This window comes from Schistocerca serialis, chromosome 4 (assembly GCF_023864345.2).
Source record: "Schistocerca serialis cubense isolate TAMUIC-IGC-003099 chromosome 4, iqSchSeri2.2, whole genome shotgun sequence".
Taxonomy (NCBI): Eukaryota; Metazoa; Arthropoda; class Insecta; order Orthoptera; family Acrididae; genus Schistocerca; species Schistocerca serialis.
In genome coordinates this window covers 51496452-51511124 of record NC_064641.1, presented here as the reverse complement: position 1 = coordinate 51511124, position 14673 = coordinate 51496452, and the positions used below count along the sequence as shown (strand labels likewise).

The 14673-nt window shown below is 42.1% G+C and overlaps 1 protein-coding gene across 1 annotated transcript in view; it reads right to left on the bottom strand.

Moving 5' to 3' along the window:
• The window catches only part of LOC126473738 (facilitated trehalose transporter Tret1-like), a 181490-nt gene that overhangs the window by 12577 nt on the left and 154240 nt on the right, over positions 1-14673 (bottom strand). Inside the window, exons 6-7 of the mRNA XM_050100986.1 lie at positions 6616-6735; positions 1570-1675 (exon numbers count right to left, since the gene is read on the bottom strand). Coding sequence (XP_049956943.1) covers positions 1570-1675; positions 6616-6735 — 226 coding nt within the window. The remainder of the gene's footprint in view (positions 1-1569; positions 1676-6615; positions 6736-14673) is intronic.

The following is a 14673-nucleotide window of genomic DNA, read 5'->3' as shown; positions in this document are numbered from 1 at the left end:
AACAACCGGACTACTGACCTCAAGGTCCTCCCCTTTTATTATGAGAACACAAGAATGGCAAAATCACCCACGTTTCCATCAAACATTTGCTCCAGGCTGATGACTCTGTGGGCTGAGCAGCCCATCATCACGTTATGCCTATGTTGCATCATACACTGACCCACCATGCTGCACCATCACCATACAATCATGCACATCCGACACCTACGTTGACTGACACAACTGCTAACAAGGCCACACTGTTGGAGGACCAGCCTCCATGGGCTACTTCCCCAGTTTTTCCTGTTTTACGACAAGTGTATATGAAGGCTGGCAGGAGCATACAGCATGAATATTCATATGTACCAGGGTTTCCACTCTCTAGAGGTGGAGGGGGGGGGGGGGGGGCTGTGTGCAACACAGTTAGTTAAGGATTGAGACTGTAAAAGGAAGTGTGAAATATCTGTGTTGTCTAGCTCACATTTCCTGTGTGACATTGTTTTTCTCACCTGATTAGCTTATGTTTCCTTGTAAAGCCTACCCACATTGTGTGTTATACCTATTTTACTCGTAAGTTAATAAGGTGTGTGAAGCTAATATTGCCTGCACTTTATTGTGGATCAATATTCCCACAACAGTAATATAGAAGCCATATAATCAATATGTGGTTACCACTGAAACTCACAATACTTGAGGGCCTTCTCATTACTTGATCTATTGCTGAAAACTATTCAAATGGCTGTTTGTTTGCCCATTATAATTTTAGGCTTATAGAATTTACAGTTATACATATCCTGTTAGCACTTTGAGATATCATTGTTTGAATAGCAGACATAATCTACATAGTTTATGGAAAATCATTGATGGAGGGTCACTGTGGATATGCATAGCAAATGCTGTTACAGAAACTGTAAGGAATCATGGCATGGAAATCCTTTATCACTATGTACTTCAATGTACACTCTCTTGTTGGTGAGAATATCATGGCTTCTTTTCAGCAGAGCAGAGACAGTATTTTCTTAATTAATTAATTACTTCCATATCCTATAAATCATTGGCACAGTTTTTACCATACTTATATGGAATTCATTCATTCATTTGTTTGTTTGTTCATCATGTTCCATAATCCCTTTAAGAATGAGAACTGTCAGGGTCAGCTATACATCAACAAAAAATGAGGAAATCATTGAGACTTAATCTAAGTGCTGTATTAACAATAAGCTGTCACTGCACTGCATAATGCTGTTCACACTTATGCCATCTAAATTTAATCAAGTAAGTTATAAAGAAATCTGATATTTTGAAGAAAAAAAAAAGAGCTGTGGCCTCCTCAGTTATACCACAGAGTTGCAGTTTATCAGCTTAATTACTTTACTGCAATGGTATTTTTCAAATAAATATGTGTAGCTACAACCGTAAATGCAGTGTCCTACTTAGGTGTTTTCCTGCTTGTCATGCATGCATGCTGAGCAATGAATGTTATGAACAAAAGGTATTTTTAACAGAAATAAGAAATTATGGTGCTGAGTGGAAGACCTGAATGTAGGTTGGATTAGCTGAGAGATTACAGATGTGTTGGTGTGCACCTACCAATTGTGAAGACAATGATGTAGAGGATGAGGCAGAAGACAGGCAGCCAGCTGTACTGCTGCCAGTTGGGATCCTCCTTGTTGTAGCAGTATAGCCCGAGCAGTGCCTGCAACATACATGCCACCTCTCAGCCATCTGTGACACTCTCATGCTGTTAACTGCAATTACTACTACTGAATCATTTAGACACTTTTGATTACAGATCACAAATGATAATAGTCACACAGTAGGAGGTACATCAACCACAAACACAAGGCATTCCAATGGGACTGTTTCAACAAAAAATGATCATAGCTATGTTGTGCTATGGTCCATCTCCATAGCTGAGCAGCCACTGTGTCTCACTGCCAGACCTACTAGGAATCTTTTGTTAGCAAGAGGCCAGGAACAGAGTGCACTGAGTTGTTTAGAGCCTGCTGAGACATTGTTTGAATGATCTAAGTTTATTATCCATCTGAAAGCACAATAACATCATTCATGGCATGAAACCTCATTCAGAGTATGTCTGTTGATTTTTAGTATCTGAAAGTGATCTTTACATGTTTGAAATAGCATAATATGATTCTTTATAAGATTTAGGATCAAGTTGTTGTTTGTGAAGCAGGTTTAAGACTACCGCCCTATTCTACCAGCTGTGTCTGGTATGGATGTGTAGGGGCCTTTTATCAGTATACTTGCTTCATCAGCAAACATGGCAGTATTTGAAGAGTCATCCAATTTCCCAGTTAAATCATTTATGTAGGCCAAAAAAAAAAAAAAAAAGAATGGGCACACCATATTTAATATTTCCTCTCTTTGAATTAAATCTTATTCCTGTCATATAATTTGCTAATATCAAGTTCTGTTTTCTACTGTTAAGATGCAACTTCATACTTCCAAGGATAAGATCATTAATGCTACACCATTTCAGTTTCACTGGCAAAATTTTATGATTTACACAAAGACCTTTGCAAGATCATATAAAGTGATAACAGAGTAATTTTTCTTGTTTTGCTCAACTAAAGCTGAGTACTTGTATCATTTTTGTATTCTTAGTAGAGAAGTCTTTAAGGAAGTGAATCTGAACTGTTGTTAAAAGGATATTCTGAACATAAGAAGCATCAATATTTGCTTATAAGCTATCTTCCCAAGTGTTTTTGTGAACAGAAAGAAGGGAGATAGTGAGATGTAATTTTTCTTTACTCATTTTTTCTTTATTTTTAATTAATATTATCTATGTTAGCATAAACATGTAAATTTTATACGAGTGCAAATTCTGTATATGTGTGCATTATCTAATTTATGTACTATGCCCAGAGAAAACAATACAAAAGTAAAAATCAGAGAAACAAGGCATGGAGTCTGTTGAATGCCAGTGGAGTGAAGGGACGAGCAGTGGCATCTATTGGACTGGTTTGAGGCACAATGTACAAGAAGGATGAAGCTAAGCTACAAAAAATGATGCTAGGAATTACTTGCTGGTAATTATCATTGTGGAATATGGCAAAAAGTGAATTCAAACAGCTGGATGGAGGAGAGTGGAGTTGAGAGATGAGTAATGGCACTTTTTGACACTGATTTGTGATACGTTGAGTGAGAGAGAGACATAATGTTACAATAGATGGTATTAAAATTAGTCCCCTGTGTAAAAGGTGGTGTACAGTGAGCCTATACTATTGAGGTTCTAAGGGTAATAACAAAAGGAATTGCATGTGTATCCAGTATGCTGTACTTAAACAAGAAAGAATGTTACCTGAAGTCACAAATATTTAGAAACTTATTACCCATAATAAACAAACTGGATATCCATGTTTACGTGTAAAAGACAATTAGTAGTGTAGTAGCTTTGAGTACAAATTGACAATTTTGACAATTAGCTCAATGATCTATATGCACTAGGCCCTCAGCACCACCCCACTTGAACTGGCGAATGGCTGTGGTGTATCTATTGTACCCCCAAGTAAGGCTGCATCTGACAGATTTATTTGTATATTTAAATATTTACATTCAATGAATTTCATTGCAAAAAATTTTAGAAACAAACTTTTACGCTGAGTATTTACACATTAGAGAAAACATTAATATCCAATGCGCATGCACATCATTTTTTATAACACGAGTGGGTGCATGGTGTTCTTTGTGCACATGTAAAGAATAGCTATCTTCAGGTTACCAGGGTAAATATGTATGAACAAAATCACAGTTTAATCTTTGTTTAATTAAACAATGATAAAATAAACTTATGTTATATGAGCTATATCACTGTTTCATCAAACAATAATAAAATAAACATTTATTATATCACTCTGTTGCTGCATACAAATGTCACCCCACAGTAATGACCCAATCCACCACACCATGAGACCATGAGCAATGCACTGTGCCCCTCCAAAACATTAGAAAAGAAAAGGACCTCTCTCCATATCCCCATGATGCCACAACACTTGCCAATGATGGTCATCCAGGGTAGTAGAGGACCAAAATTCATAACTGAATACAGTGTGATGTCATTCATCAGCAGTCCACACTTCCCATTCATCGCATCACTCCAAACATAGCCATTTGCGTTGTTGTATTAATGGCAGATAATGCATGCAATGGTAATTCCCTAATCCAGCTGTTACTAATCTCCAATCAACAATGCACGATGACATAGAATGTTACAGGAAGTCTATTACTAGTTCTCAGCTGGCAGGCACAGCTATGAAGATGTTATGATGTGCTTGGTGCACAATACAGTGGTTGATCAGAAGCTTGGCAATAAGTATGCCTGCCCTCATGTTTCCACACAGTCCAAAATTGGGTCACTGTCACATCTGAATGCCCAACAAATATAGATATTGCATGATTTGACCACCTGACTGAATTGAGACCCTCAATGAGGCACATTGCCTCTTTGTGCCATTCACAGTGATCACTCAATAGCTGATGTCATTCATGTGACTTATATATGCCATCAGGGTTGGTAATAACACTAAACTTGAACAACACAAATGCATTGTGGTGGCCATTCTAACTGCCACAGTGAATTGCAAGTCCAATAAACCTACCAATGGTGTGTAAGTGTATGAAGTTACAATGAGATCTGACAGTGCCTTTAGGAGGTTTACTTTTTTTTGTCATAAAACACTATATGTGAAAAATACATAACTTTTTCAATGATAGTACAAACAGTTTTATGCATTAACTATTTTGGACTTTATTTCTGATGCCATGGAGTGGGGAATTAGGTACCCATAACAGTTATGAATTAAAAAGCTTTATACCTAGATATTCAAAACTACACTGTAGTTTCTAAAGTCTAGTTGCAGGTATACCTATTATTAATGTGCGATGAGGCTAAATCTACTATAGTTTTCTCCTATGTGCAAAATATAATGTTGTATATGAAGAAATATGGGACATCTGGTATATTTGACTGATTAGAATAAGGCCTACAAAATATGTTAAGTGTTGGAAGTTCCATGCATGCACCTTACGGTCTTCTTCTACCATATTAAAATTTCTGATCCCCAAAGAATTATCCTTCAAAAGAATTTCATTTCATAGTTGGCGATGGAAGAAAACATAAAAGGAATTAAGCAATAGCTTTTCAGGAACAAATACGTAGTTTATTCAAGAGATAAAAATCATGTGACAACTTTTTAGACAAATATTCTGTATGAGTGTTCCAATTTATGATTCAAATCCAGGTGGGCCTATGTTAAGAAGTGTAATGATACACACCACTACTTCAGGGGAGTATCTGTATGTTGTTCTTCTCGTCACATAATGCTTGAAGCGGAAAGAGGATAGATGTAATGCTCAGATTTTGTCAGGTTTTTATATGCATATGAAACAATGTATTAGGAGACAATGCCTGTCTTCAGCATGGGACAGAGGTCACAGCAATCTAAAAGTGTGCACTGAGAAGAAATGCCTGCTGGTTGCAACAATAGATTCTCTTGTGAGTGCAGCACACCACCGTGTAAGAGTGCCAACATCTCAACACTGCATAACAACAATATAAAAAAGGTTTGCTGCAGAAAAAAGGACTAATTTGGTTGGATGATACGGAAATAGTCATGCGGTAACTTTGTCACAGATGCTGGTTGTTAATACATGGATGATAAGATAGAAGTACTGGTATCAACTGCTTATTTGAAGAGAAATATATTAGCTCATGTTAAAAGTAGTGTTTGTTGATTGTTGTTATTGTTTTATTCAAGAAACAATCGGAAGATCAGAGAACAAGTTCGAGCATTCATTGTGGAAAGTTGTTCAACCAAGAAATTTTAAATGGTTCAATGCTAAAGAAAATATATGGCCAATATGCATCAATTTTGGATACTCTGAAAATAATGATCACAATCTTCTTATAACTGACAGATAATTCATTAGTTTTAATCTACATATTTGACAATTTAGTGTACTCTTTGTTCTGTAGTTTTAGTTTGTTCATATCTTTTCCAGAAATTTTTGTTCATATCTTTTCAGAAATTATGAATGTTATGTCATCTGCATAAAGTGCAGATTTCCAAGGTTTGTTACAGGGCAAGTCATTTACAAATATTATAAATAACTGTTGTCCAAACACTGATCCTTGGGCAACCTCATGAGTAACACTGAGGAAATTCGACATTTCATTGTTGTAATTTATGATTTGTTTACTATTAATGAAGTATGATTCATCGAGGAAGTCTTCCAAGCCTGAACAGTGCATTATCACAGTTTCTCCAGTAATATTTTGTGGTTTACTGAATCAGCTTCAGCAGATACTTTTGATTCAGAAAAGGTTTGCACTAAAGAAATAACATTTTAACAGCTGTGATTGTTAATCTGAATCCCTACTGAGAGTCAAGATTATATTATTTGAAAAATGCAGACGTACTGGTATTTGGTGCTGAGAGTAATATTATGTTGTGTGTGTGTGTGTGTGTGTGTGTGTGTGTGTGTGTGTGTGTGTGTGTGTGCAGTGGTCTGGTAGTTGTTTCATGAACCATATCGTATTCCAAGCTTTTGGATACAGCTGGGTGTAATCTGTATAGAAATGTAAAACATGAAGGAGTCAGGCAGAATGCCCCTTACCTCCGAGAACGCCATGCCGAATGCAGAGACAGCGAGCAGCACCTTGCGGCCCACACGGTCGGCCAGTGCTGGAGTGGCGAATGATGCCAGCAGCATCACGAAGCCCATGATGGCGTTCCCCTGGAACAGCACACAGTCAGACCAATCAGTGAGAGCTGTCACTCCTTGCAAACTGCATCATGTCTGTCCAGCTGACTCCCCCCCACAGTCATTTTGTCAACACAGGCAGTAGCTAAATGGACTATTTATGGAAGATGCTCGCTATATGTTATTACGTATAATGTAGGATGTGCCAGTATATTAAAATAATAATATTCAGTTAGTAGTCTTGAAGTTTTAATTATCACCTCAAAAAATACACATAGTTAAGTTTTTATTTGTTTGCAAATACATGTTTGCAATCCTGGTTCTGATTGAAATACCTGAAACACACTGCTGTTAGAGGAGCCAAAACAAAATGGCGAAGCCTACTGAAATAGTGGAATGTTATGCAGTAATAAATTTCTGCACGTCAAGTGGAACAACACTGCAACAGTTCATGCTGAGTTAGTGGAAATGTAAGGCAAGAATGCAGTGTTTACATGGGTCAGATATTTCCAGTGTAATCAAACAATCCAGAATAATGAAAGACAAAATGGTCGACCATACCTCTGAAGAACCAGGAGGTGCAGGAGATGTTGACACCCTCATGCTTGAAGACTGGCATAACCCAACTGAAGAAAGTGAAAATCAGTTTTTGCTCCAATTTCAACATCTTCCATGAGACTTTTAACTGTGGAAAAAGTCACCACCTGATGGATTCTGACTGCTCATATCCATTCAAAAAGCCTGCAGAAATAAGGTAGCAGTGGAAATGTAGCTGGCATTAAATTGCAGTGACTTATTTAGCTGGCTAATCGCCATAGATGAGTACTGGATGTATCACTTGAGCCATGGAAACTTGTGCATTCACTACCAACCATAAATCTGAAGACCCAAACATTGTCAAGCAAAGTGAAGCAGAGTGTTTTTTGGGGCTGACATGGTGCAATGCTAACAGATTCTACTCTTAATGGGCTAACCAAAACAGCAGCAAACTACCAAATTCTCCTGATAAGGTTAAGAGAGGATGACAAGATGAAGTGTCAAGTAAACCTGTCCAAGGTTCAGTTTATTCCACAACAGTGCCACATATCATTCTGCCTAGAACACAGTCTCACATGTTGCTTCTTCAGGCCATCAAATTTTGTCTCATATAGCTGTATTTTCTTGGTGTGACACCTAATGATGTCTTCTTCCTTTCACAGATGAAGAAATCATTGCGTGACAGGCATTTTTAGAAAGATGATGAGGTGAGTTTCGAGGTAGAGTGTCTGTTGTGCATTCAGATATGGGCAAGAAGGCAAGTTGCTCTATCAACAGCTGATTTTAAATAACCAGTGATTGAACTGCAGCAGGCAATGTGTTTTGTAGCCCTGAATTAATGCTCATGTCCTAATCTAACCATAACCACTCTGTGCAATGTATTAATGATGTTCCCTTTGCTCGTGGTGATTTAAGCTGACCTGTACTTGCAAACTCTAGCCAGAAAAAAAATCAGTTTCAGCGCTAAAAGTGAACTGCAATCTCACTTTTGCTACATAAGCTGATGTGATAGTGACCAATGAGCACTCCTGGTTGAGACTCATTTATGGGCTGTAGGTGACACAGTAGATTCCAAAAGAAAACAGAATGATAGGAAGAAAAACAAGAGCAAATAAAAAAGTCAATATGATGATGAAAATAATACACAAAATATTTAAAACAACTTTACCACTATGCTATGGTATTTGTTTGGATACTATTGTTTCAGTCATATATACCTAGAACCAGTTGCAGTGACTATTTGCTGCCCTTAAAATGTTTGCTTTCATGCCATGTTGTATGAAGTTTATCTGCTATAAGCTGCTCTCTGTAATGATAATAATAACTGTGTGGCATCTCTGGCGCAGAATGCCCTATCTTTGGCACCTTCCTTCTTTGAACTTGTTCTTGTGTGAACTTTCGGTGTGCACATGTGTAACAGCCATTCTTTGTTATATGTAAGTGTCACCAATAAATGTGTATTCAATATTAAGTGTGGTATCTCTCTATTAATCTTCCATGATAACCACAGTGCTGACCCCGTCACTGTCGTTATCTCATTGAGTATTATTTGTGATTGTTTTCGTCATTCATGAACATCATGTGCCACACTGTATTGTTTCTGCCACAATGGATCTACCAGTGTCTTTCGGTGCAAGTGTAATGGGCACAATCAACTATGCCACTTGCGACTATGAGAGGACAAGTGTACTTCCTTAGAACTTGGTTAAAATTGAACAGTTATTTATGCCCAGCCACGCCTGTGGCCACCTAATCTTACCTCCACTAGTGGGCAGCACAAGAACAGCCACAACGTGGACAGTGCACACCACCTAACCACAATGTGGGTGACCTTCCAGTTAAGGACATTGTGGTTTATCTTTCATGTACGTCATTACTTTAGGGATCGCTTGACGTGTCGGCAAAGCTCCAGAACTTAGAATTGAAACATTTCTATGCACGGGGTAGCACATAGCACATTCTAATTTACAGTGTCACAGCCCCCAACTCCCCCTCCCCCCCCCCCACCCACCCACCCACCCACCCACCCACACGCCATTTCAGCGATGCCGGTCGCCTCGACCATGCCATTTTTCACGACTGTCGTTGCACCACGACCGCCTTCCGCTCGCTTTCGTAACAGTGCCGGCCGTTCTACCCGTGCTGGTTACTGGGTCCGCCACACTGTGGCTCCACCATGACTGACACCCGCCCACTGTTGCAACAGCACCGGCCGCTACACATGCATTGTTCTTCTCAGGCTTCGCAATTGGACACACCTTGCCAGCTTATACGCCCACTCCCTCTGTATCATGTGCTGCATGCAACCAACATCCCACCCAGACCTCGGGCGACACACTGTCCACCGCTACCGCACTTCTGGCATCGGAGGCATCCTGCTCTGACTGCACAGACCTCCATCTGGTGGTGCTGCCTCAACATATGTTACGAGGCAGGTTCCCTAAACTACCTGCATTGCAAAAAGACAACCAAAAAACTTGGTTCACCTTACTGGACCACTTCCTGGTCATCCAAGGCATTTCCAATGACGGTGTCCATTTCGTCTTCCTGGTGAGTCATCTCCACTCCCAAATGGATCTCATCAGTGACTTGATCCTCTCACCGCCTGCCTCACACAAATATTCGACAGCCTAATCACTGCTTATTGAGTGCCCTGTAGGCAGAGGCGGGTGCTCACCTCGGCACCTCAGCTGCCTGTCAGGAGCTGCCACCTAGTGGTCTACAGGATGTACTCCCAGCAGGCTCCCAACAGCCACTACTGACCTCGCCTGAGCAGTGGCCCATTTGGCTATTGGCCCTGCCGAAGTCAGCTGCAAGTCTGTTCTACGCCTGCCCACCAACCAGCCTACCCACTGTGTTGGTTCCATGCTACTTATGGGAACACTGCCCACAACTGCCTTGTGCACTGCGCCTACCCAAACGAGACTGGCAGGCATGTTTACACACCACATCCTGTCACATACCTTCAGGGTACCTATCTTTCGATGCTGCACTACCAGCTTCAGCGACTCGATGATTCTATGCCTCAGATATCTTGATCGGCATCCGCTTTCTCATCGACAATGGCACCGACATTAGCATTAGCCTGGCCAAGCATGCTGTTAATGTGCTGTCCCCCCCTACCCTCGCCTTTATAGCAGCCAACCTTCCTCCCATTGCGGTCCACGGCTCCATCGAGATGTCGCTTCACCTCTCCCTGATTCACACCTTCTCTTGGACCTTCCACACTGCCGACATGGATGAACCTGTGATTGGGTTGGATTTTCTACACCATTATGGACTTTCACCAGACCTGCAGGCTGCCGCACTCTGCCACATGTATGGCTCTACAGTTCCGTACACACCCAAGTTCAGCACCATTTTGCTCTCCACCTCCTTGGCTACACTTTCCACGTGTGCTTCTCTGGTCAAGTGCATAACCACATGGCTCTCTGATCTGTTGTATGTGCACTCCCAGATCAATGAACTCTGCACCCAGAATGATGACTTACGCACCCACATCACCTCTGCCTCTGCCGAATTGTCACATGCATGGCATTCCATACATCGCTTATCTGCAACCCCTCAGCGAGGCAGTTCAGCGCATGCCGCTAAAGCGTCTTCTCGTCAACCTGCTCCAGTGTTGAACATTCCACTGCCTGCTGTTTTTTTTACATTGCCCTGAATGTATCTCCAAAATGCACCTGCATGCATCTCTTCTGATTCTTCATGCTACTTCTCTCCTACATCGTGCCTTCCATCGCTGACTGCAGCTGACACTTTGCCTACATCATCCTGGTTCATCAAGATCAGTGAACCGACATTGCCTGTGAGTACCTTCTTGACCCCTCATGTCGACTTCCCTATGTGATTATCAGCCATCAGTATTGGCACTTGCCATAAAATTCGCACCACTGAAGGCCCACCTGTTCATTATAAGGCCAGGCACCTTAACACTTCCAAACTTCTGCACGCCAAGGAAATCATTCTGGATCTGTTGGCTACAGGTGTCCTCCACCCCTCCAATAGCAACTGGTTTTCATCTGTTCGCCTTGTTCCCAAAAAGGATGGCATGTTACCTATGTGTGGGGACTACAGGTCCCTTAATACCCGCACCATTATTGATAACTACCACATTCCACATATCCAAGATTTCATGCAGTTGCTTCATGGTTCTACCTTTTTTTCCGTATTAGATTGTTCCAAAGCATACCACCAGATCCCTATAAATCCACTGGATGTTCTGAAGATGGCCATCATCACACCCTTGAGCCAATTTCAATACTGTTACATGCATTATGGACTGAAAAATGCTGCACAGACATGGCAGTGGTTCATTGATTCCATTTGGCTCCATGTGCCTTTTGCAAATGCTTACTTAGACGATATCCTTATCTATTCTTCCTCCACTAAGGAGCATCAAGTTCGCCTCGATGCAGTCCATTTGGCCATTGCTGACAATGGCGTGGTGATCAGCAGTGATAAATCTCAACTAAGTTCCGCATCCGTTACCTTCCCTGTCCATTCTGGCTCTGCCGACGGCCTACAAGCGACGAGTTCTCGTGTTTATATCATACTTAAATTTCCCCTCCCCGAGGATTATGCTCAGCTTGTTGTTTTCTGGGTATGGCAAACTTTTACCGCCGCCATATTCCTCTAGCTGCCTCCGTACAAATGGCGCTCACCAACACTCTCTCCGGCAAGAGCACTAATGGAGAATGGAAGGTGGAGTGGACCCAACCAATGCCTAACGCTTTTGATAACCTTAAAACTGCCCTCGCCAAAGCCGTCACACTCACCCACCCTGGCCCTGAGGCCCATTGTCTCGATCACGACTGATACCAGTGACTCAGCTGAGGACGCCGACTGTCGCACTTGGAGCCACAAGTGCGTTCTGTGCCAGCACGGCAAGGTTGGTAGGCATGCTCAACCTCCTCCAGGCAAATCTAACATCTCAAAGGGACGTTTCCAACACGTCCATATCGACGTCATTGATTCTCTTCCCCTGTGTGAGGACTACAGATATATCTTATCAATCATCGACCGTGTGAATTGCTGGGTCGAGGCTGTCCCCCTTACTGAAATTCACAGCCGAGATCGTCGCCCATTCCTTCATCTCGGCTTGGATTGCTCGCTTTGGCTGTCCCATGTCTCTCATCGCTGACCAGGGACATCAATTTGAGTCTGCTCTCTTTGCACAATTCTATGAACTCTGTGGCGATGCCAAGTTTGATACCACACCATACCACCTGCAGTTGAACGGCCTCATTGTGTGGTGGCACCACACACTCAAGCCCACCATAATGTGACACGGAGGCCTCTGGTTGGAGGCCCTCCCATGGGTCCTGCTGGGTATTCGCTCGACTCGTAAAGAAGATCTCAATGCCTCGCTCGCCGAGGTTCTGTACAGCAAGCCTCTCCTTCTCCCCGCCTAGTTCATGGAGGATTCACCTTCTGCCACATCTGATGATCTCCCCACCCTGGTCGAGCATGTCTGCATGTATGTCACACATCTCCACAACCGCCCCCCCCCCCCCCTCGTGTTTGTCCACAAGGACCTAGCTACGTGCGACTCTACTACGCTGTGGGACGACACTGTGTGGGCAGTCCTTCAACCACCCTGTTCAGGCCCTCACCATGAGCTATGTTGCAGTGCCAACACATTCGCCATCCACCTCCACTGATGGCCACAGACAGTCTCAGTTAATAGACTTAAACCAACATGGTCCCTCAACAATGACCTTCCTCCTGATGCAGCCGTCCTGCCTTTCGCCAATTCGTCTCTGCATTCCGTCACCTTTCAAGTGCAGCCATTGGTACTACTGGGTTGCAGCACCACCAACACTGCTGACCTCACTTCCCACCCCAGCCACTGCCTACACCCGCTGCGTTGGCACCAAGATTACGACTTCATCTCGTGAGCCTCCTCTCCACCGTGCTCTGCACTACTGGAGGGTGGGGGGGGGGGGCGGCTTGGGGCGTCTCCGGGTCAGAGTGTCCTATCTTTGGCACCTTCCTTCTTTGGACTTGTTGTTCTTATGTGAACTTTTGGCGCCCACATCTGTAACAGCCATTCTTTGTTATATGTATGAGTGACCAATATATGTGTATTCAATATTAAGTGTATTATCTCTCTTCTAATTTTCCGTGATAACAACAACTGAATATGTGAAACCAAATTGCGTCTTGTGCGAAAGAATCCAGTAGCATTTGGCTATTGGTGAGTATGAAATGTGCCCTATTTCGTTGCCATCCTTTTGTGTGTGTTGTTTTGGGTGTGTTTATCACGTGTGACGAAATGCGACACAAAAGGGCCAGATCCAGGATTCAGGAACCAAACATAACCAGAAAAAGGGCCAGACGAGAAATTGCAAGTGAACTGACTGTTCGTTGTGGCAGTTTGGCAACGGCAAACAGTTTGGGCGTGGCGTTGAGCGCTCTGATTGGAGGAACACACCTCCAAAACGTGAAGCACCAACTATCAAGTAAGTTTGATCAGACTATAGAAATCCTAAGAATTTATTTGCCTAGCGTAATGTTAGTCAGCTGTGAATTTGACTAGTGAGTCATACCAATAAGTCAGCTGTCACCAGCAATCTGAAGTTAATGTTGTCTGTCGTTATCTTAGAAACAATGAATAGAACATTAACTAAGGAACAGCGTGAATTTGTCTTGCAAACTTGATGGAAATATAATCATAATTACAGTGATGTTTGTGGAACATCCAACCTCCTTCTCGAAAAGGTATTCATAAATTTATAGAGACTGGGCCAGTAACGGAGCTTCTCCGCTCAGGTAGAACAAAGGCTGTTACTGCAGAAGAAAATATTTATACAGTCATGCAATGTTTCCACAGTCACCAACAAAACCTGAAAGAAAATCATCTAAGAATAAGGGAGAAGCTAGAATAAGCCCACAAAGCTAAATTTGAGACCATGTACACCTTCTTTACTTGAGGATCTAATGTAGATCTATGTAATTCTGCAAGTTGTGCACAATCCAACAAGAAGCCGATCCCAAATTTTATGAAAGCATTCTCCGGCTTGATGAAGCAACTTTTAAGGTGAATAGCAGATTGAACAGACACAACTGTGTGTGCTGGGATTCCTCAAATCACTATGTGGCGATGGAAATAGAGTTAAACTCTACTGGCAACGATTTTCAGTGGTGGGAATTTTTTAAATGGTACTGTCAATTCCATGAACTACCTAGATATACTATGTGATAGAAAGTATCCGGACACCTGGCTGAAACTGAATTACAAGTTCGTGGCGCCCTCCATCGGTAATGCTGGAATTCAGTATGGAGCTGGCCCACCCTTAGCCTTGATGACAGTTTACACTCTCGCAGGCATGCGTTCGATCAGATGCAGGAAGGCTTCTTGGAGAATAGCAGCCAATTCTTCAAGGAGTGCTGCACTGAGGGGAGTTATCGATGTCAGTCGCTGACGCCATG